This window comes from Leopardus geoffroyi, chromosome B3 (genome assembly GCF_018350155.1).
Source record: "Leopardus geoffroyi isolate Oge1 chromosome B3, O.geoffroyi_Oge1_pat1.0, whole genome shotgun sequence".
Lineage (NCBI taxonomy): Eukaryota > Metazoa > Chordata > Mammalia > Carnivora > Felidae > Leopardus > Leopardus geoffroyi.
The window spans coordinates 29,555,048-29,577,937 of NC_059337.1; the positions used below are offsets into that span (position 1 = coordinate 29,555,048).

The following is a 22,890-nucleotide window of genomic DNA, read 5'->3' on the forward strand; positions in this document are numbered from 1 at the left end:
TATTCAGTTTTGACATTTTTGTGACCACAGAATAGGTGAACTTGTGTCAAAATTTGGGAAGTTTTTTTTTTTTTGCAATGGATAATGGGACATTTGGATCAGCATGAGCTGTGGGTGAAGGGAAATTTTTTTCCAATGGTGCTATGAAGACTAGTCTAAAGCCACACTGCCTTTCTTGTTCCTGATCCATTTGTCTGATGCCAGAACACTTGGGGTAAGCAGGCCAGAGGGGGGAACCAACATTCAGGAACAATAAAGCTCAGATCAAGATGGGGGGTCTTCGGGGTGCCTCGGCGGCGCCTCGGCGGCTCAGTCAGTTAAGTGGCCGACTTCAGGTCGGGTCATGATCTCGCGTTTCACGAGTTTGAGCCCCGCGTTAGGCTCTGTGCTGACAGCTCAGAGCCTGGAGCCTGCTTCAGATTCTGTGTCTCCCTTGCTCAAGCTCTGTCTCTGTCTCAAAAATAAATAAACATTAAAAAAAAAAGATGGGGGGGGGTCTTCAAAGGATGCTAATAAGACTGCCTGACCAAATGACCTTCGCTGTGGAGTTATAAATTATATGTACCCTACGCTTCAGTTTGAATTAAAACTCAATGTAATAATCACAAAGGATTATTGCACTGCATATCATATTCTACAACATAACTTTATTTACTTTTGAGAGACAGAAAGAGACAGAGCATGAGCAGAGGGGTGGAGAGAGGGAGACACCAAGTCCGAAGCAGGCTCTAGGCTCTGAGCTGTCAGCACAGAGTCTGATGTGGGGCTCGAACTCATGAACCATGAGATCATGACCTAAGTCAGATGCTTAACCAACTAAGCCACCCAGAAACTTCTCTACAACATAACATTTTAATAACACCAACATTAATTTTTAAAGTAAACTATTTTCCTAATAATAATGGTGCCCAGAGCAAGCAGTAAGAAACCTTCACCTAGATGTGTTATCTCAAGGTTTTTTTGTTTTTTTTTTTTTAAATCAGTCAATTTGGTACAATTAGAATTGGCAATTTAATTATTCCATAGATATATTCTAATTTTAGATGGAAAAATCGTACATATCTTAAGCACCAACCTAATGAAACTTTCTTCATTTCCTAAAATTAACCTCCCACTGAGAAGGTGTTATGTTTCAAAGATTAGAATAATACATTTAAAAATGCAGGGTGACTGCCAAATTAAAACATTAATTTTAAAGTCTAGTGCTAAACTGTCTGGTCTAGTAACAAGACAGTTACCGTTAGCAAATCTTTAGATATATTTGTAAGTAGGATCTGGTTATGTAATTTTAAATTCACAATTAGACACGCAGACCCTGGAGAAGACCCCAGGTGGTTTGCAGTGTTAAACAGCAGATTAAAGTCGGCAAAACTAATTTCTTTACTTTAATCTTATTAGTGGTACAACAGCTGTCAAATGTAACCATCTCTGTGCAGCCTTTTGAGACACAAACAAAATGCTTCAATATGTCAAATGGAGAAGAGTATTTACCAATCACTATGGCTAATTGGCTTGCAAAATAATTTTTTACTTTTATTGTCTTAGGGAAAGTTAGTCACTTTTAGTAAGCTTGGATCTAAAAACAGATATTTAGAATTATATTCAAACAATCCTGCTTAGAAAAGACGAATTATTTATTAACAGTGGGCTGTATTCCAGATTTCACCCACACTGGCAAGTACCATTTTATTAACATTTACCGAGGGCTATGATGTAGTGGGCACATAAAGTGGTACTTGGTTTCTAAGTCCATAATATCTAGAACAGGTAATAACAGGAGTAAATACTATGATCAGTTTTCTCCATATGTGCCACCTGATTTAAGTTCTGAAAAAGGTATTTAAGGTAATATTGAAATGTTCTATTTCTTTTTTCAACTTCATTGCTAAATATTCCCTGGACATTTTGTCTTATAAACAGTTATGAGTGGTTTTTGTCTATCTTTCTCATTTTTTGTTAGATCACTTCCTCTTGTCCCTCTTTGGCTCCTAGGTGGGAAAAATGATTCCACAAACATTTCCTATACGTATACCAACAAACCACTACAAAAAAAAAAAATCCAAAACCAGTCAGTCTCTCCCCCACCAAAAGTCAAAAACTAAACAACAAACAAGTAACAATAACAACAACAACAAAACTCCAGCAACTCACAGGAATAATGACAGTAATTTTTTATAAGATATTAATGAAATGGTATTTTATTTTTATTAAAATGGCTAAAGTTACGTGCTCACATATCAGAAACAACAAGGCAGGAAGGTACAGAAAACAGACACCAGAACAGGATGCTCAGTCCCAGCTGCCAATGTGATGACTGATGACAAATCCTTTCATATTTTTAAGCCTTAGTTTCTTCATTTATATCAGTGATAACATTGGGGAAGACGTGCCAAAAACTCTGTTAACAAATCTAATGTATTTATAAAGCAGTTTTACTACTCTTGTACTTCTGAAAACGCCAAGTGTTCTGCAGGGGTTCTAAGCACTCCTTCGCAAAGGTTCTCTTGCACATCTTCTATCCGCCACGATAAACAAAGCACCAGGTCCGTGGCAATAAAAGTATGTTAAATGACTGAATTCCTCTTTGTGTTTGGTAATAACAGTATAAGCAATAGGGCTGAAATTAAGATAGTGGCAACAATTATAGATGAGTGAATAAAACTGACAGGAACTCCCTCCACCCCCAAATGTGAAATAAATAAGGAATGGATGCCTTTTACTTTTCCCTGAATTGTCATTTGCCCAATTCATTCATACCTAAATATTTCTGATATTGTTCTAACGTGTACAGCTCCCTAAGCACACCCTATTATTTCAGGCCTCCATGATCTTGTACATGCTGTGCTCTCTGTTAGCTGAGGAAGATTTGTTAATTTGGCAAACTCTGAATCTTTTCTTTTAAAACCCAGTTTGGATGTTATAACTCTGTGTCCTCCCCTGGCAGTTAACTGCTCCATCCTCTGTGCTATTTCTGTACTTGGTGCATACTTCTATAGTTTTACTTAGCACACTGTACTAAATTACATCTTTCCTTGGTTAGCTCACCCCCTAACAAGTGAGCTTCCTGAGGATACGGACAATGTTTTATTTATTTCCACAACTCTATTGCCCAGCACATAGTTCACAATCAGGATGGTATTAATCCTGTAAGTAAAAGGTAGAAATGTGTAATGACATATTTGGTTGTCAAAACAATGGGAACACAGGTATCTAATGGCTATTTAATGTTATTTAATGGGCCAAAGGATGCCACACACCTTACAGTGTGAAGGACAATCCTGCATTCTGCCCCAGATGCCACTGGCGTCCCATGTTAGAGTATGACAATTCACAAAGCCCCTTTATACATATTAGCATTTCATCTTTACAACAACCCTGTGAAACAGGAATCTTTCTCCTATTTCCCAGATGAAAAATACTACAGCCAATAAGGTCTTATGAGACAAGTCTCACATCAAATACTGGCAAAGCTGGTATTTGAACCCTAATGCTCTGACACTGAAACCCAGTTAAGTTTAATCCATTAGTGCATTATATTCCCCTTTCTCTAATTCTAAATACAGGTATTTTTGGCTTGAGCTCTAGAGCTAGCCAAGTGGAAAAGTTTACAGAAGTAAATTTTAGCCTAACATACATTATGTGTTAGACTGTGGTATGTACTTGTAAAATATATCATCTTCATCCTCTGTAGGTAGTTTTCAAGGATTCAAGTCCCAGAAGGTGACAAGAAAAGAGAGTTACAAAGTTAGGAGAGTGCTACATAATTCATGGTTCTGAAAGTGCTGAAGTGTGTTTTCAACAAGACTGCTGTGTTACACGGTCTAGAACACCAAATGACTTGGCTACATGCTCTTCATTGATTATGTAATGCATTGATACTTAGCCCATAGAAATTCATTGTTGACTTTATGAAGGAAATTAATAAGAAAATTGGATTTACTTAATAGAAATTAACCTTATAACCGTCTTTGTTAGAATGCATCAATTTGAAAAGGTGAGAGATCTGTATTTACCTTAACTCAAATGTCAATGTAGAGAACTATTTACATGCACTTTGATTTTCAATAAGGCAATTAACCTGATCTTTGAGTCAATAGCTAGGCTTGGTGAAAATAATTCCCAGGAAAAGGTAATAGTGCAAAGAAAATGGCAAGCAAGTGAGAGCCTCAGGTAAGATGTGAATAATGTTCCAGGAGTGATTTAACAATAATAGTCCAGTTAAAGATTTTCTTAACCAGATAGATAACCAAAAATGTTTGACAAATTATTGCTGGAGAGCTTTCTACATGATAACAAATGCCTTAACGTAGACTGAACTACAAATAAAGTTTCAAGTCTACTTGTATTAGAAAACATGAATCCAGCATCTACCAATGCAATTTTGGTAAAACAACAACCCCCTCTAGAATGAAGTTTTGCATTTCTTATTGGGTGAGAGAGAGGAAGGAATAAGAGATGATACAACGCTCTGAAGTTTGCATCAGGTATTTAAGTAAGCCATACTCTGAGATAAATGTTGAATAATATGGAGATACTGTTTGGTTTCCCTGAGAGAAACAAGACTGCAATCCCCAAAAGGGTTGCCCTGAAATGGGATAAGCCAATGCTTTTCTTCTTTCTGTTAGGTACTATAAAATGACTTAACTAACAGAGGACAATTTGTCTTTTACAAACGCTGTCTCTTTCTCCTAGTGACTGAAACTGTGCTATTAAAGGCATATTATTCAGTTCTTAAAAATATAATGAAGCTCTATCTTGTAGCGCGTGATTACTGTTCCGAGCTGCATCACGCTGCCAGGATTTGAGGGGGAGGGACAATTGATCTCACAGTCTTCTCACCTTCTAAACATCATAGTCTCGGAGTCAAAATAGGCAACTGTTTTCCAGTTTCCAAAAATAACTTGTGAAATGATTGGGTTTCTCATGAACAAACTTATTTTTACCAAAAAGTTGGACTATGGCCCATTATGATCAAGTCTGAGAGAGCAGGGTCTAAAGAAATACACTTTTCAGTTGTTTGTAAATGTTACCAGGATTCAAACTAATTCCTAATTATAATGTTAATGACGAGGTAACCGATCTGGGACTGAGGGCCACCAAGAAAGTTAACACTTGAGAGCTATAAAAAATATGAATAGTACTGTTATTTGTGTTTTAATGTTTATTTATTTTTGAGAGAGAGAGAAGCAGAGAGACAGAGTGTGAGTGGGGGAGGGGCAGAGAGAGAGGGAGACACAGAATCCGAAGCAGGCTCCAGGCTCTGAGCTGTCAGCACAGGGCCTGACATGGGGCCTGAGCTCATGAACTGTGAAATCATGACCTGGGCCAAAGTCTGACACTTAACTGACTGAGCCACCCAGGCACTTCTATTCTTAAAGAATAATATATAATACATTTTCTTACCTTTGATCCTGAAGATAAGCTCTGCACTCTAGAGTATGCTACTTAAGTGTGTTTGCCTTAGCAACCAGAGACAGAAAGTTTAATCTACATAATTTTCTATACAGAGTCTCCAAACTGGGGTTAGCAGAGAGAAGGAAAGTTCAGCCAGTCCCAGCTTGTAGAGACATTTAATGTTCATAAAGAACTATACTCTAGAGAACTTGTAGAGCGTGTTTTCTCTCTATTTCTACTTTAAACTGTGGGCATTCATTCTTTCTTGATAGGAAAGAATTTAGAAAAACAAAAGAGGTCACAAGGAAGGCTCTATAACACAGTCAAGTATTTTCAACCCAATCTAGAATTTAAGAAATCTTTAATATTTGTATTTAAAAGTATCAGGCTCTTTTGGTTTGAAGGGACAGAAATTCACTAAAAATATCTCAAGTAAAAGAGGCATTTATTGAAGGTTATTGGGAACTTCCCATGAATCCAGGAGAAAATGAACTACTAGACCTCAGGAGGGCAGGAACAATGGCAGCTCTGTAGACTGGACCTGCTCTCATTTCCATCTCCCTTCTCTCTCCTGAAACAGTTCTGTTCTCCTCCTTTTTTCCCAAATGGCCTTCGTTAGCCCTGCTAAACTTGGAGTGAACAGAGCCCTGTAATGGCCATCCCAGAAGTTACTCAACGTGATTTTTCAAATTCAAATACACTAGAAAAAATGAGCTGGAGTTGTACAACTTTCCAACTGCAAATTCCTGAGAGAGATATTTGACTGGCTCAGTTTAACTTTCTGGGCTGAGTTTTAAGTCTGATATTGTTGGCTAGTCTATAGATTGGCTGCTCCAGTCAGATGTCCACTCTTGGTTGAATCAGGTATGGCCATTGAGGGAGCATCACATGGCATAAAACAGAGCTGCTAAGAAGAGGCATGGTGCAATGCTTAGAACAGGTAGTATTCAAAACACCCAGAAAAACGACAACAGATATGAAGTGAGTATGACAAACCAAGAAGAGAGATGAAAGGCTAATAGGGGAGGAACTCATGGTGAAAGCTGAATTAACAGAGTATGGATTGTGTTGCAACTTGAAGAGAAAGGCAAAGATTTAACAAATTTAACAAAAAAAACCACCCAAAACAAAACAAAAAGGCAAAGTAAATGAGCCCCCAAAAGAACAGACAAGTGAGTCAAGAGACCAGAGTAAGAAGTACGCTATAGAGCACATGAGGCCAGGCGTCTCAGGAAACTAAGTTTGCAGACACTGGATATGCAGCAAAACATTCCTTTTCTGAAGTTTGTGTATACCACCAGAGTGCCTGTTCCACCAAGGTAATACAGCAGGCTCTAATGATACTTAGAGTTTAATCCATCTCATTTTCTATGATTCTAAGTTCCCTATGGACAGGGTCTATTTGGAACGGTTCCTAAATGTGGCAGTCCCATTCCCATGTCCACACATGCTTATAACTGATCCTAAGAAGGGACTCCCTGGAAAATAGTTTTTTCCCCTGGTCATTAGGATTGAAAGTCCTAGAAGCCCTAGATTATTTACCTGCTTCTGGAACACAAAGGAATATCTCTTTTCCATTATAAGATGAACTCCACCAGTCTCTACTGTGTATCATAAGACCAAGAAAAGGGAACAGGAGCCTTTAGAGACAAAACCTCACTAATCATGGGAAAGCAATTCTGAACATTCTTGTTGCGATTCGGAATGAATAAACATGCTTTCAAAAGGGATATTATGGCTCCCTCAGGGTGCAGTCACGTTCCAAACATGACGGCAGTCGACCCTCATTCTGGTAGCAGGCCACAGATGAGGCTGCTAGTGACTGTGAGGAGTAAATACGGAAGGCATACAAAGCCCCTAGCAGAGTGACCAGAACTAAGGATATACCCAGTAATGTTAAGTAAGGTCTGTCTCCTTACCAACGCAAAGGATCAAGTACAGGCAATACTGCCAAGTGAATAAACTGCACAAAATCACAAGTTTTATTTTATTTTACTCTGGAGAATAAATTTGTGGTATCTTGTACATGATCTTCCTAGGAAGCAAAGCTCCACCTCACATCATTCTAAATTTATTTACTTTTATTATTATATTCAGTGACTGCTGTTTTACCTAAGACTGATTTATTATACATAGATGTATATACCATAAAGCAAAAAAAAAAAAAAAAAACAACTTAATTTGTTTGATATGAATACACAGGTTTACTTTATAAAGAACACAGCAGTGAGAAGTATCTATTTTTAACATAGTTTAAAATCGGGACCATCTCATAATATACCAATGTGCTGTGATTCTAAAACTGTGGTAAGGATGACCAAGAGTACAGTTCTAGCATCCCCATTTGGCTTTTTCAGTAAGTGGCAGTTATAGATACTTGACTTAATTATAAATACATAAAAATTTAAAGACAAAATTAAAAAAAATTCCTAAAGAGTGGTCAAAATCAAGGACCCTTTTTGGTTGAGATGTGATCATATTTCAAATCCACAGAGTCAAGTATTTGATGCAGTAAGCTCTTTTTTTTTTTTTTTTAAAGTTCTTTATTTTGAATGAGAGACAGAACATGAGCAAGCAGGGGTGGGAGGCAGGGAGAGAATCCCAAGCAGGCTCTGCACTGTCAGCATAGAGCCCAACATGGGGCTCGATCTCATGAACCATGAGATCATGACCTGAGCTGCAATGAAGAGTCGGACACTTAACCAACTGAGCCACCCAGGCGCCCCGATGCAGTGAGCTCTTTTCCTGCTTGATTTCTATCCATGGGAAAAATAATTAATTCATGTATTCAAATGATATTTATTAAGATGCCATTATGATTTACACTAATATTGTTTTTATAAAAATAAAAGTAATGTATTTACTATGGTTTCTGGTCCCAAGGAATTACAGTCTATTTGGGGAGATGGCAATACAATAAATGGAGTACAAGATAGTTCATTAATAAAGTGCTAAACTGAACTATTCCCTAACCCGGTGGATATTTTTTCAGTGATTTAGATGAAGATGCATATATTCTACAGATCAACTTTAGGTCTGACACAAAGTTAAAGAAAAAGACACTAAGTTAGAGGTCAAATCAGGATCCAAAATGGATCTTGACAGGCAAGACTAAAATTTATCAGGATGAAGTTTGTGCTTAAGATGAAAAAACAAATGCACAAGTAAAAACAGATTATAGCTTTTTAGAAGCCAAAGTGGCACAGAGTTGGGGATTTAAAGCTCAGTTAATTAAGGTAATATCAAGTCAACATCATAACAACCACAACAAAACCCACTGATATTAACTAAGTGCTTTCTTTGCACAGGGCACTTAACAAACACACACACTTTTAATTCTCACAACAGCCAACAAGTCCTATTCAACAAGGTAGTGTTACCATTTAACTGAGGCTCTGTTATAACAAGCAATTTGGACCAATGTCATATAACTAATAAGTGAAAAGCAGAGAATTTAAACTCAGATCTGACTCCAGAGCCTATTTATTTTTTGCTATACTATACCATCTGCATTGTTCTGTGTTGATGAAACTATAGTGCTTCTATATAAAAATTGGGTCCAGAGGTGCAATTAAGGAAGATAAGCACGGCTAACAGAGAAGAAATAGGGGGCCTGGTGAGTTTTCCATTGAACAACCTAGAGTGGTTTGGAGAGTTAACCATTTGGGTCCTTCATTGTCTACGAATGTCAAGAAATAGGAATACCAAGGAAGTGAAAGGCAACCTGGGGATGACTTAGCCTAGTGATCATGGCCCGAAAGGGGATGTGGGTTTCTTTGTGAATTACGAACATCTATTGCTGCCTGAAAAGGGTTTGGATATGTAGAATGCCAGTAAGTACCAACTCTCCCTTCTATTATCATTGCTGCTCTGTAAATCTGTTATAAAAACACAACACAAAGCTTTGACCACAGCTTCTAATCACATCAGATCTATCTTCTTATTTACATCACTTGAGGCATTCTCTATGTCCAAAGAAAATGACAAACTACTATCTATTTTCAAATATTAAAAGCTGTAATAAACAATTCTTATTAGCCCAAACCAAAGAAAAGGCTAGAATATTCATTCATTCTTTTGTACTTGTTTTCTGCAATTAAAATTAACAGGCAAATTAATATGAGTAATCCCAAAAGTAGATAAAACATGAGATGAAAATTGCCTTGTTTCAGGGTGATCTTTCTTGGCACTGAAAACAATTTTACGGGAACACATTTGTTAAAAAGGTTGATTTTGGAATACCACATCCTAACTAAGTCCTCTCAAGGATGCAAGGATTCAAGCAATTCTATGGGTTTTCCCTGGTTCTAACAAAAGCAAAACAACTGTTTTGTACAGAATAGTAGTTGGAAGGAATATGAGAAAGAACACTTTCTGAGTTAAGCCACTGACTCATGCCCACCAGAGTGTCTGAGTCCATACTAAATCTCACACAGCTGTGGCATTTTTCTTGCCCCTTTCTAAGTAAGCAGCATAACACTCTCCTAGACTTAATCCTCTAGCCCTGAGAAGGGAGGCTAGTTTAGAAAGTCAACATGATCTTGAGCTGTGCTCAGGAGAAGAGAATCTTAGAGTCACTGCTCGATGCCCACTGCCCTGAGTGTTGGCCTCGCTTAGCAAGCAGTGCCTGGATGAACACACAAATCTATTGGCCTAAGGTGAGATGAAGAAACAAACTCTCAATCCTGGCACTGTGGTCAGCTGGTGACCATCAGAGGAGTACTGGGCTGGGCTCCCAAGATTCCAGAGCTTGTTTCCAATGTTGGTGCACTAACTCTTGCTCAGGTCTTTTTAGAAAGTATGGAAACTTCTTCTGTTCCCAAAATGATAGGCACAGATAAGCACCAAAGCATGCTTTTTGCCACAATGACAAATGTAGCTTTTGTAAAACAGGCATCTAAGTTACCAGCCAGAGAGCTCAGTCTCATGCATGTTTAAACCTACCACAAAACAAAAAAAAGCAAAACAAGACAAAACAAAAAACTATAGGTGCATTTAATTTTACTCTTTTTAATGTTTATTTATTTCATTTGGGAGACAGAGAGAGAGAGAGCAAGAGAGTGAGCCTGACACTGGGCTCGATCTTATGAACTGCAAGATCATGACCTGGGTGGAAATCAAGAGTCAGGGGTGACTGGGTGGCTCAGTCAGTTAAGCATCCGACTTCAGCTCAGGTCATGATCAAATAGCTCGTTGAGTTCTAGTGCCACATCGGGCTCTGTGCTGACAGCTCAGAGCCTGGAGCCCCTCTGGATTCTATGTGTCCCTCTCTCTCTGACCCTTCCCCTCCTCATTCTCTGTCTCTCTCTCCTTCAAAAATAAATAAACGTTAAAAAAAATTTAAAAAGAAAAAAAAAAAAGAAAACAAGAGTTAGACAGTTAATTGACTGAGCCACCCAGGTGCCCCTACAGGTGCACTTAAGGTGAACAATATGAATGATTAACAGTTATCAAAGCCCTGTCCCAAAGAATCAAATGCCATTTCCTTTCTTTTTAAAAAACATTTTTTTAATGTTCATTTATTTTTGAGAGACAGAGATGGAGTACGAGTGCGGAATGGGCAGAGAGAGAGAAGACAGAATCTGAAGCAGGCCTCAGCTCCCAGCTGTCAGCACAGAGCCCGACATGGGGCTTGAACTCACGAACTGCAAGATCATGACCTGAGCCGAAGTCAGACACTTAAGCCACCCAGGGGCCCCTGCCATTTCCTTTCTTATCTCAAATTTATTTCCTCTCTCCCTGTCAATTAACAAACACTGAGTGATAACAACACACTGTCACTAAAGTCCATTTTGATAAGAAATATCAACTATCCTGGGTTAGAAAACCTCCATGCGTGCTATATCTGACTGATGTAGAACCTTCTGCTACACAGAAAGATATCCTGACTCAAAGGATACCTATAGCTTCTTTTATTAATCTCTACTTTGTCAGTAGAGCAAAGGAAACTAAACTAACTTCACTATCAGTTTGTTCTTAGAAATGTATCATTTCGAAGAGATAATATAACACTGTCTTAAAGCAGGCAAAACTACTACTTAAAAACTGTTACCTAACATTTATATAACACTTTGAGGTTGACAAAAACTCTCACATACGTAATTTCATCCAATCCCCAGAGTAGCACTATGAGGTGCATATGACTACCCCTGAGTAACCAAATGAGGAAACAGATGCCACAAGAATAAGGCACTTGCCCCAATTCTCCCAGCTCGTCACTGGCACAGGTAAAACCGGAATCCAGGTTTGTCCAACTCCAAAGCCAGTGCTATTTTTATTTTACCAAAATGTCTCTCAGGAGAAAAGATGATGTATTCTTGCAATTTCTGTAGTATCCAGTGGACAAATAAAGCACTCACTTTTGTTGGGCCAACTAAATATTTAAGTTTTCTCAGTGATACAAGTAAACTTTTATCAAAACTTCTCATTTAAACTCTGTAAATAAGAGTCTCCACAAAATATCCAGAAACCGTGCATGCTACCCCTTCAGAATGTAGTACTTCTGAAATAAAGCTGTCTGCTACTATATCCCAGGTGGCCAGGGATCACAGAGTGACTTGAGAGAAGAGGAAAGCAGATCTTGGGTCCAAAGCTTGTGCAGGATCCATATGACAAAGAGCAATTTGCAGTTAAAGACTGAACTGCAATTCAGTTGCCAGCTATTTGGCCAGGACTCTAGACTATGGCAGTCTTGGCTTCAGACTAATCTTCCTGTACATTAGGGATTTCTTCAAATTTCACAGCTCAGGCCTTTGTTAATGTACTTACCTCTTCTTGTACTACCTTTTTGCTACTACTATTCAGTTCTGTTCAATTTATGTAAGCAGTTAAAGCTGCCCAGGAGTTCATCCATTCTTCTTGTTTTAGGATTAGAGAAGGTCATAGACCAAGGAGATTTCCTTTTTAAGGCTTTTAGGCTCGATTTGAGTTTTGTAAGTGAAGTCGAGCACCTCTGTTTTTCTCCCTAATGGAGAGTGTAAGCTTTTGCTATTCAAGCCTGAATACACATACAAGTTTCTTGTGGTCCCCCATATGGAAACCATAGAGCAGAAATGACTCACAAATGAAACGTGAAAGACAGATTAAAAAACTATACTTACTTAAGAGGAATTCGTGAGGCTGTGTTCACATTTGTGGTTGGGACTACTACTTGAAGAATGTGTTCAAGGGCTGTTAATCCACCAGCAACTTGAAATGCAATCTGATCTGCTACATTCTAGACAGAAATACAAGTAGAAATTAGCCCAATTTCTCAGGCATAGAATGATCACCAAATGAAATATTTAGTTGTAGTGTCAAACACTCTGTTGGTTTAGTTATTCTACAAATACTTATTGAATGTTTATGCAGTGCTAGGAACAGGAGGTTGAAACTGGTGAACACAGAAGACATAGTTGCTGCCCCCATGAAGCTTGAAATTTAGTGGATGAGAACACCACCAATCAAATAACCATAAATAAAATAATTTCAATTATGATAAGTACCTTGAAGAAAAAGGGAAGGTGCTCTATAAGAATAATAGGGAACCAACTATATATTGGGGAAAGGGTCAGCACAGGCTTTTCTGGTTGAGGTTCTGAAACAGGCCAAAAAAAAAAAAAAAGGGGAGGGGATGGAGTGCTCCATGCAGAGGGCAAAACCATTTTATACAGAATATTTTAGCAATAATTTTAAAAAGCAGATCATCTTGTAATGCTAATTACCACCTAACAAGACAAACTAACTGTCACAAAGATTTCCTCTCGTATTACTTTTTTCCTTGGCAATACAAGATAATCTCATACCTAACCATCTCCATATATTTTTTTCACCATTTCAGCTATTTTAGGGAGAATCTTAAGTCAGCATTATAGAACTCAACTGATGATTATTTCTTTACAATTTCTGAATTGTTTACAAGTCTTGTGAAAGGAACATCTTTGAGCTCTTTGCATTTCTCTGGCATGGGGACAGGCAAGAGCAATTCTATGGTACACTGTATTAGTTTCTATGCATATGAACAATCACCGCAATCTGCTATTATACCACCACCTTTATGTTTCTTCTAAGAGCATGCTATAGTTCATCAAGCCTTGAAATATCTTTGAAATACTTAAGTATTTTTGGGGGGATAAGAGGGTGCATCAGGGAGAGATAGGAGTTATACACAAGATCTGTCAAACATGTTTGTCTGATTCTTCTGATGTTCTAAGCACAATGCTCTGCTTGATGTGGACTACTGACTTCTGACTAGACTTTGGTAGTACAGTGCCTTAGTCATTTAATCGCTCACTATGTGCACAATAAAATACAGTTTGACACTATAATAAGTTTATTGTGAATCCTAGACAAGAAATCATACTTTTAGGATAGAAAATAAAGAATTTTTGTTTTTAATGGGAAAAAATGTTTCTTTGCAATAAAACTAACCATCAGAAAAAACTGAAAAACCCAGGTGTATTCAGTAATTTGAAACCATCATGCTGTTACCATTCTTTCTTCATAGGCTAGGATGTCAATATGATTAGAAAATAATAATAAATTTTGTATTAGCACACAACACAAAGAAAACTGCACTAATCATAACTGTATAGGTGGAAGAGTTATGGCAAATTGAACACATCCTATACCAAATCCAAAATGAAAAAGCAATAATATAAATCAAAATTAAAAAAATAACAAACACCCTGTAACACCCTGTTACCCTGTAACAACTCCAAAATAAAAAATAAAAAAATAGCTTTATAACATGCCATAATATTCCTGATGCCCATCTCATTCACTCTCTCTTCTTCTTCCCCAAATGTAAAAGCGATTCTGATTTTTAAAATCATAGATTACCTTTGTCTTCTTTTGAGTTCTATAAAAACGTAATCATACTCTACATATTCTACAGAATCTACATATTCTTTTCTTGCTCAAAATTTTTTTTCTAAATTCATCCATATTGCTGCCTATACCTGTGTTTCATTCATTTCCCTTGTTGGAATATAATATTCCCTTGTCTGATTATATACATCAACTTTTTTTTTTTTTGGAAAAATTTACTTTATTCTAGCATCTTTTTTCATCCCTTCCACATTACTTTCACTTTTAACATTACAGGGTGAAGATAACCATTATCTTATTATCTTACTCAACTTATTTAAATGTTTCACTGCTGACTGACATCTGGGTTGTTTTTTTTTAATGTTTATTTATTTAAAAAAATTTTTTAAAACATTTTTTATTTATTTTTGATAGACAGAGCACAAACAGGGGAGGGGCAAAGAGAGACGGAGACACAGAATCCAAAGCAGGCTCTGAGCTATCAGCACACAGCCCGACCTGGGGCTCGAACTCACAAACTCACAAACCGGGAGATCACGACCTGAGTCGAAGTCGGACGCTTAACTGACTGAGCTACCCAGGCATCCCAATGTTTATTTATTTTTGAGAGAGAGGGAGACACAGAATCTGAAGCAGGCTCCAGGCTCTGAGCTATCAGCACAGAGCCTGATGCGGGGCTTGAACCCATGAACTGTGAAATCATGAACTGAGTTGAAGTCAGAAGATTAACCAACTGAGCCACCCAGGCGCCCCTCAATTTTTTTTTTTGTTTATTTATTTTTGAGAGAGACACAATATGACCAGGGGAGAGGCAGAGAGAGAGAGGGACACACAGAATCTGAAACAGGCTCCAGGCTTTGAGCTCTCAGCAGAGAGCCTGACAAGGGGCTTGAACTTGGGATCAGTGAGATCATGATTTAGATCGAAGTCAGATGCTTAACTGACTGTCCCAAGGTCTGAGCCAGCAAGGTGCTCTGGGTTGTTTCCACTTTCAAACTCTGGACAATGCTGCTTTAAACATTTTTGTACATGTATTTGTGCAACTGTGACATGCAGTTATGTTGGGTATATGAGTGGAATTCCTGCATCATAGAGTATACATAGGTTCAATTTTATTAGCTATGGCCAAACAGCTTTCTAAAGTATTTGTGTACACGATGAAGTACAGTGATAATTTCAGCTATTCTACATTCACACCAAAATTGATTTTATCATTTTTTTAAAACTTTAGTCATTCTTATGAATGCATAATGGCATTTCATTGAGGGTTGTTTTTTTAAATTAAAAAAAAATTTTTTTTAAGGTTTATTCATTTTTGAGAGACAGAGAGAGACAGAGCATGAGCGGAGAAGGGGCAGAAAGAGGGAGACACAGAATCCGAAGCAGGCTCCAGGCTCTGAGCTGTCAGCACAGAGCCCGACATGGGGCTCGAACTCACAAACTGCGAGATCATGACCTGAGCCAAAGTTGGACGCTCAACTGACTAAGCCACCCAGGTGCCCCTCATTGAGGTTTTTATTGGCCTTTCCTGGATAATCAGTTGGATTGAACACCTTATGTTTACTGAGTATTTTTTTAAATTGAGGTATACTTTGCAATTGGTTAAAAGGCTCAGATGTTAAGTATACCATTCAAATAAATTTGAGAAATCCTTATCAAGACCCGAACACTTCCATCACCTTAGAAAGCTCCCTCATACCACTTTTATAGTCAATCCCCCCACTCCATGAAGCAACCACAGATTTGATTTATAGTCCCATAGATTTAAACACCAAAAGCAAAAGCAAAAATAAATAAGTGGGCCTACATCACACTAAAAGGTTTCTATGTAGCAAAGGAAACCATCCACAAAATGAAAAGGCTATCTACTGAATGGGAGAAAATATTTGCAAATCATATTTCTGGTAAAATACATAAAGAACTCAAACAACTCAATAGTAAAAAACACAAACAATCCAATTAAAAAAATGGCCAGAAGGTCTGAATATACATTTTTTCCAAAGAAGACACATAGATAACCAACAGGTATATGAAAAGATGTTTAACACCATTAATCATTAGGGAAATACAAATGAAAATCTCAGTAAGATATTACCTCACACCTGTTAGAATGGTATTATCAGAAAAAAAGAAAGAAAGAAAGAAGGAAAGAAAGAAAGAAAGAAAGAGAAAGGAAAGGAAGGAAGAAAGAAAGAAAAGGAAAGAAAGAAAAAGAGAGAAAAAGAAACAGAAGAAAAAGAGAATTAGTGTTGGTGAGGATATGGAGAAAAGGGAACCCTTGTGTACTACTGGTGGGAATATAAATTGGTGCAGCCACTATGGAAAACTGTATGTAGGTTCCTCAAAAAATTAAAAGTACAAGTACCATATGATCCAGAAATTCCACTTCTGAGTATTTAGCTGAAGCAAATGAAAATGCTAATTTGAAAAAATATATGTACCCGACGTTCACACAGCATTATTTACAATATCCAAGATATGGAAGCAAGATAAATGTCCAATGATAAATAAAATGTTTACAGAAGATGTGGTATATAAATAAAATGGAATATTACTCAGCCATGAAAGGGATGAAATTTTGTCATTTGTGAAAACATGGATAAACCTTGAGGGCATTATCCTAAGTGAAATAAGTCAGGTAGAGAAAAACATGTAGAATTAAAAAAAAAAAAAAAAAAAGCTCACTGACACAGAGAACAGATTAGTGGTTGTTAGAGGCAGAGGATAGGGGGTGGAAGAAATGGGATGGGTGAAGGGGATCATAAGGTAAAAAGAAACAAAATATAGGTTAATTTTGTCTCTTGTAGAATTTCATATAAATGAGATCATATGATATACATGAATATTTTCTGGATTTAATTTGGTAGTGAATGGTTATCCCATTAGCAATGTTTCTACTGTATCTGGTACCAGAAGCATCTAAAGCATAAGGAATACAGCAGAGGGACTCTTAGTACAGGGATATAAACACATATATATATATACCTCCTTTCTTCTTATACTCGAAAGAAGTAGGAATTATAGATAAAATATGTGGTAATATTTAATGTTTATTTATTTTTGAGAGAGAGAGAGAGAGAGCACACACACATCAAGGGGAAGAGAGAGAGAGGGAGACACAGAATCTGTAGCAGGCTTCCAGACTCTGAGCTGTCAGCACAGAACCCAATGCGGGGCTTGAACCCACAAACCGTGAGGTCATGACCTGAGCCGAAGTCTGGCATTTAACAACTGAGCCACCCAGCTGTCCCCATAATATGTGATAATATTGAAAAGGCAGAACCACATTAAAAAATAAATGGAACATCTCTGTGAACCAGGGATGGAAAAGCTAAAAAAACGCATAGGGCAAGGGTCCAACTTTCAGCAGACTCTTAAAAGAACACTTGCCCTTCTAGACTTTTCCCTCTTCCTCAGCTTTCCCACTGATTCAGAATCTAAGTTCTGATTACTCCACTTCTGTTGTAGCTCTTAACTCTTGCCTACATCTACCACGTCAGTTCAGGCTTTCATGGTCTCTTGCTTGAGGTACTGCAGCAATCAGTACCTAATTGGAATCTTTGGATCTAGGCTCACCCCACACCAGCCTATTCTCTAGAGCTGTGCTTTCTAAATACTCTAAGATAAAAATCAGGGTTTCCTTCATTTCCTACTCCTTTCCTTTCCTTTTTCTTTCTTTGCCCTTCCTTCCTTCCTTCGATTTCTACTCCATTGTAGACCAATACTTTTGTGAAATGCAATACAAATGAAGTACTGAACAAATGAAAAAAAAAAAGATGCACAAAAGTGGAGACCACATTTAAAAATATTAGATACAACAGACATAAAATTACTCTGCCAGTTTGCTAAAACTTACTCTGGATTTGTGTATTTATCTCACCCTGTTCTAGTGACAGTGGCCCAGCACTGGACTGTGGACTCCCTTTTGAGCAGTCCTTTTCTGGATGCCTATATATGCAATGAGGATAATATTCTCAAGAGTAAATGTAATCATGTCACTCTGCTTAAAACACTTGAGTGACTTCATCCTCACTGTCTGCGGGAGGCTCAAATTCCTTAGCACAGGTTTTCAGAATCTGATGCCCCATTAACAGCCTTCTTCTCTGCCATGTTCCTGCCTCTCCCTCAACCAAATTCCCCATATGGCCCTTGTTCTTTCACGCCTATGTGCTTCTGCAAATACTGTTCCTCCTCCCCAGAGGGGATGATTCTCCAGCATTTTATCTTTGTATCCCCACTAAACTCAGAGCTTCCTGAGTTTAGGGGCCATGTCTGTTTCATCACATTCCCAACACTTAGCAGAGGGGATGGCACTCAGTATGTGCTCAACCAATGGTTGTGAATGATGGTTCTGAGAAAGAAGGCTGAAAAGGATACCTGCACATGATTTTGACTGTGAAAACACAGATAGTCAATAACTTCTCTGGTATGATCACAGGATAAAATCCTCCACTCCTGTTACTGTGTGTGCCTTGTAGAACAGTTTGTTCCTGAAAGTGAGCTTCATGACCAAGGAATAAAATTCAGTTTTTCAAGACTGAAGGACATATTCACCTTGAGCCTCCTTAATAGCCAACAAGGAAGATCCATCCATTTCTGTGTAAAGCCTTTATATATATCTCTTAATTCAAAAACAAAGTATATTTTACCTCAGGCCACGCAGATGCACCAATTGATGCAATCTGTCCACAGGGAAATGAAGCAGCACCAATGCTATTCTTGTAGACCTCTCCACAATGGGAGAGAACCGGATCAACATTGCAGAGGTGGAGGCGAAAAGGACTGAGTAAAAGCAGACCATTTTAATGTATACATCTATGCTTTAAAAACAAAACAAAACTCAAAGCCTTTTATGCAGTGCCAACAACATGGATGTGACCTCTTAAAAAACTGAAGATATAAGCTCTAGTTAGACATTAAACAGGAAAAAATAAGCCAATTTCAGGAAGATAAAGGCCATTTAAAGCCAAATTTTTCCTAATGTATTATTGAAAACTGAAGCTTTAATTTGTCATTTGCAGCTTTTCAAGGAAATAAACCAAAAGGCAAAACCAACTGTGAAATAAAAAAACTCACAAACCTCCCTCTGGAGTCATGGAGGTTTCTGGTTACTTTTGCAATGGAAATTCAGAATCCAGAGGTGGATCCTCCTCCACAGAAGATGGCCAGATGGCAACCTGTTTAGTATCTTCCTAACTTCTTCATCTCCTATATCAACTTCTATTCCTCCCATCATCTCTGCCCTACCTCAGGCCCTCATTCGGTCTGAAGCTCCTTAAGCTGACTCATCTTTGCAGCCCCAGTTCTGGCACAGAACAGGAATGGTGAACACCTGATGGATGAGTGACTGAACAAAAGGACGAACAAATGAAAAGATTTCTCTCAGAGAGCAAAAATGTTCTGTGAGGTATCAGAGGTTAACACACAATACAGAGGCCCATAAGAAAGAACAAATGCCTCCTTCTGGATTCCGTTCCTGAACACAGTGCAAACAAACAGCTCTCCCCCTCTCTATGCAGAAAAACGGGTAAAATAGTCCTATCATATCCCATGACATTTTCACCTCAGGAGGACAGAAAAAGGAAAATCAAGTTGGCTCGAAGAGCACCCAAATGTTCAAGTAAAGGAGAAAATCCACCTCCTTAAGCACGTGGCTCTGTATCTGGACTTGGCACGTGGCGTGGCATTAAAACCTCTATATGCAAATAAAAAATGGAAGTCACATTCACACAACAATCCACAGACTCAAAGGGCCTCCCATTTTTCACCTTCCTCTCTGTGCCCACCACACTAACTGCTTGTGCTAATCACCTGGTACTTCCTATACTCGGTGCTCTTTATGCTCCTGGATATCTTAATGCCACGATGGGAATGGATGCTTCTCAAATACATCATCTTATACTTGTTCCTATCCCTGTTAGTGTCTAGAAAAAAGCTAGTATCCTAAAAATGCTTAACCATAATTATTCTCTCCATCTAAACTGCCACGTTCTCACCCTATAATGTTCAAATGCTCCCTCATTCCTTTAAGACCCACATCAAATAGTATTCATGAAGCCTTTCTGATACCTTCAACTAAAGTCAAAGGTCTCCGTATTTAACTGCATTTCTCTTGGGGCCCTTATCACTTTCTATATTATCCCCTATGTTATATATCCCTTATATTATTCCTGTATTATTTGTGTTCACGTACTAGGCTATAAAGCCTAGCTCTCCTGTCTTTGCATTCTCAATCAGGGTCAAGCACAGGCTACACACATAGTAGGCACCAAGCAAACTTTGTTTAGTAACTAAAAATATCTAGAAAGATGAACTAGGTACCTTTCCTTTTCTCTTTTACCCCTTTTCCAAACACTCTGCATTCAGACATGTGAAAGTGGAACACTCATAAGGAGCTCGATCTTTCTGATTTGAGTGAGGAAAAAAATACCTCTAAAAGATGAAATGTGTGGCTTTACTTATGTACCTGACATAACACCTTAATAGCTCTGCCTTCCTCTGCTCTCTCCCACTCTGAGACTGACAACTGACTAATAGGATTAGTGGCTCCATTCTAATAACCCAGCTTAGCTGAAGGCCAGCAAAAAAATGACAGCTTCAATCTGAATTACATGGCCCGGGAATCCATTCAATTATTAACTAGAGTAACTGTTATTGCCTCTCCCAATCAAAGGAGAGGCAGCTGTTAATCTTTGGTGGCCTACAAAGGCTGGTGGCCTTTGTACTTGACTTCTCTATAGACGGTAATTATGTTCTTTGTGATCAGGGAGGAAGGCCTTCCTAGCCTTTTAGACAGAGGTGGCAGATGGGGAAAACTGTTTGCCTGTTCATTAGTAGGATAGGCTAGATTTGTTCTGAGCATCTGGTGGTACCTTAAGACCTGTTTAGAGATAATACAAGTAGGTTTTGGCAAGTCCATAAATTTAGAACTCGGTAGACCAATTTACAGAGATGAGAAGATTCCAGAGTAAATTTTTTTATGGTTATTTTTCCCATATGGAAAACTAACCTAACACTTAAAGGACATCATCTTCATTCCTCTGCTATCCTCACCTGTTCATGTTAGTTTAAAGGGAGCATGATGAGCTGACAGGATTTTTCCCTTCTAAGCCTTCTAATGTTGGCTTCCTCATATTCCCATCATCTACATAAATGTCTAGGCTCAGCCTTTCAGCTGTACACTCACATTTGAAAGAACTCAGGGTCTGGGGTTGAGAATATCACAAGGAAATTAGAAACTTATGTAAATGTTGTGCCCAAAAGAGTCATAATCTACAGTTTGAAGGCTTAGGTAATAAGGTAAGTGAGGCTGGGGGAGGCTGGAAAAGCTTTCTCAAGATGAGAGAAACAATTCCTTTGTAATGCTAATCAGAACTTGGATCCTTTGGAAGGCTCTCCCTAAGGGAGCTGAACTGTGCCATTTTTGACCTGTCTGGACTAAGTGAGATGAGGGCAGGGTGAGTGAGAGGGGGTGGTGCGGGACACAAGACACCCTGCTCCTTCCCTTTAAGCTGCTATGAGACAGATGACCGAAGATCAGTGTATAAAGTTTATCATTGCAATCCAACAAAACTCACAATAAAGTTATTTTTGATCTCCCTCATCCTCAGTGCTGCCAGGATGTCAAGTGGCAGGCACTGGCCAGGTGCAGCACTCAGAGAGCTGGTGAGACAGAGATTTCATATAGATAAATGCAGTGCAGTGAGGGGATGCCACAGTGAGGGGATGGATGGAGAGCTGTACTCCCACAAAGGAAATGGTCCCTGTGACTAGTTCTTCAGGACACAATGGGTATCTGTTGGAACAGTTTTCTGAGTTCTCACGCTATCAAATAAAGACAAAAAACCCAAGGTCAAGGACCTACAAATGAGGTTCCTTGAACGACTGCTTTATTTCTCTCACCTCTCCCAACTTTGAGGCTACCTGCTAGTTTACAACAGAACTTGAAGAGTCTTAACACAGCAGTTCCTTCCCCTCCGTTCTTGCATCTTAAATGTCCTGGAAATTTTAAAGCTTAGAGGTAAAACAATTTGGGGCCATCAAACCAATGAGAATCTCTTTTGGGCAGGAAAATGATAGGGACAAAAGTGAGTAACATGGACAAATTCCTTTGGGTCTAGCAGCACTCAGGGAGCAGGACCTTAGAGCTCAAAGGCTCTTCTCACCTGGATGGCAAGGAAAAGGAGAGTGTTTCTACATCACTCTGTTCTCTCTCCATCATGACATTTATAGTTCATGACACTTTTCTATTATTTAACTATAAACTAGATCATATGATTTTCTACTTAATCACAAAGCAGACTGTGAGCTCTTGGGACAGCTGGAATTATGCTTCTATAGAATCTAGCAAAAAAAAAGTAGGTATTCAGACTACTCAGCCATAGAAAAGAATGAGATCTTGCCATTCGTAAAAAGAATGGACCTAGAGGGTATAATGCTAGTGAAATAGGTCAAATAGAGACAAATACCATATGATTTCACTCATATGTGGAATTTAAGAATCAAAAGAAATTTTAAAAAGTGACAAACAAAAAAAAACCAAACCATACTCTTAAATACAGAGAACTGGTGGTTGCCAGAGGGAGGTAGGTGCAGAAATGGATGAAATAGAAAGGGGATTAAGAGTTTGTTTGTTTGTTTATTTATTTATTTTGAGAGAGTGTGTGCACATGCATAAGCAGGGGAGGG

General features: G+C 38.3%; 1 protein-coding gene across 6 annotated transcripts in view; it reads right to left on the reverse strand.

Moving 5' to 3' along the window:
- SCAPER (S-phase cyclin A associated protein in the ER) overlaps positions 1 to 22,890 on the reverse strand; it is a 522,269-nt gene that overhangs the window by 154,262 nt on the left and 345,117 nt on the right. For all 6 annotated transcript variants that reach the window (XM_045448989.1, XM_045448990.1, XM_045448988.1 and 3 more), the window contains one exon: positions 12,495 to 12,610. In XM_045448989.1, the coding sequence (XP_045304945.1) occupies positions 12,495 to 12,610 (116 nt within the window). The remainder of the gene's footprint in view (positions 1 to 12,494; positions 12,611 to 22,890) is intronic.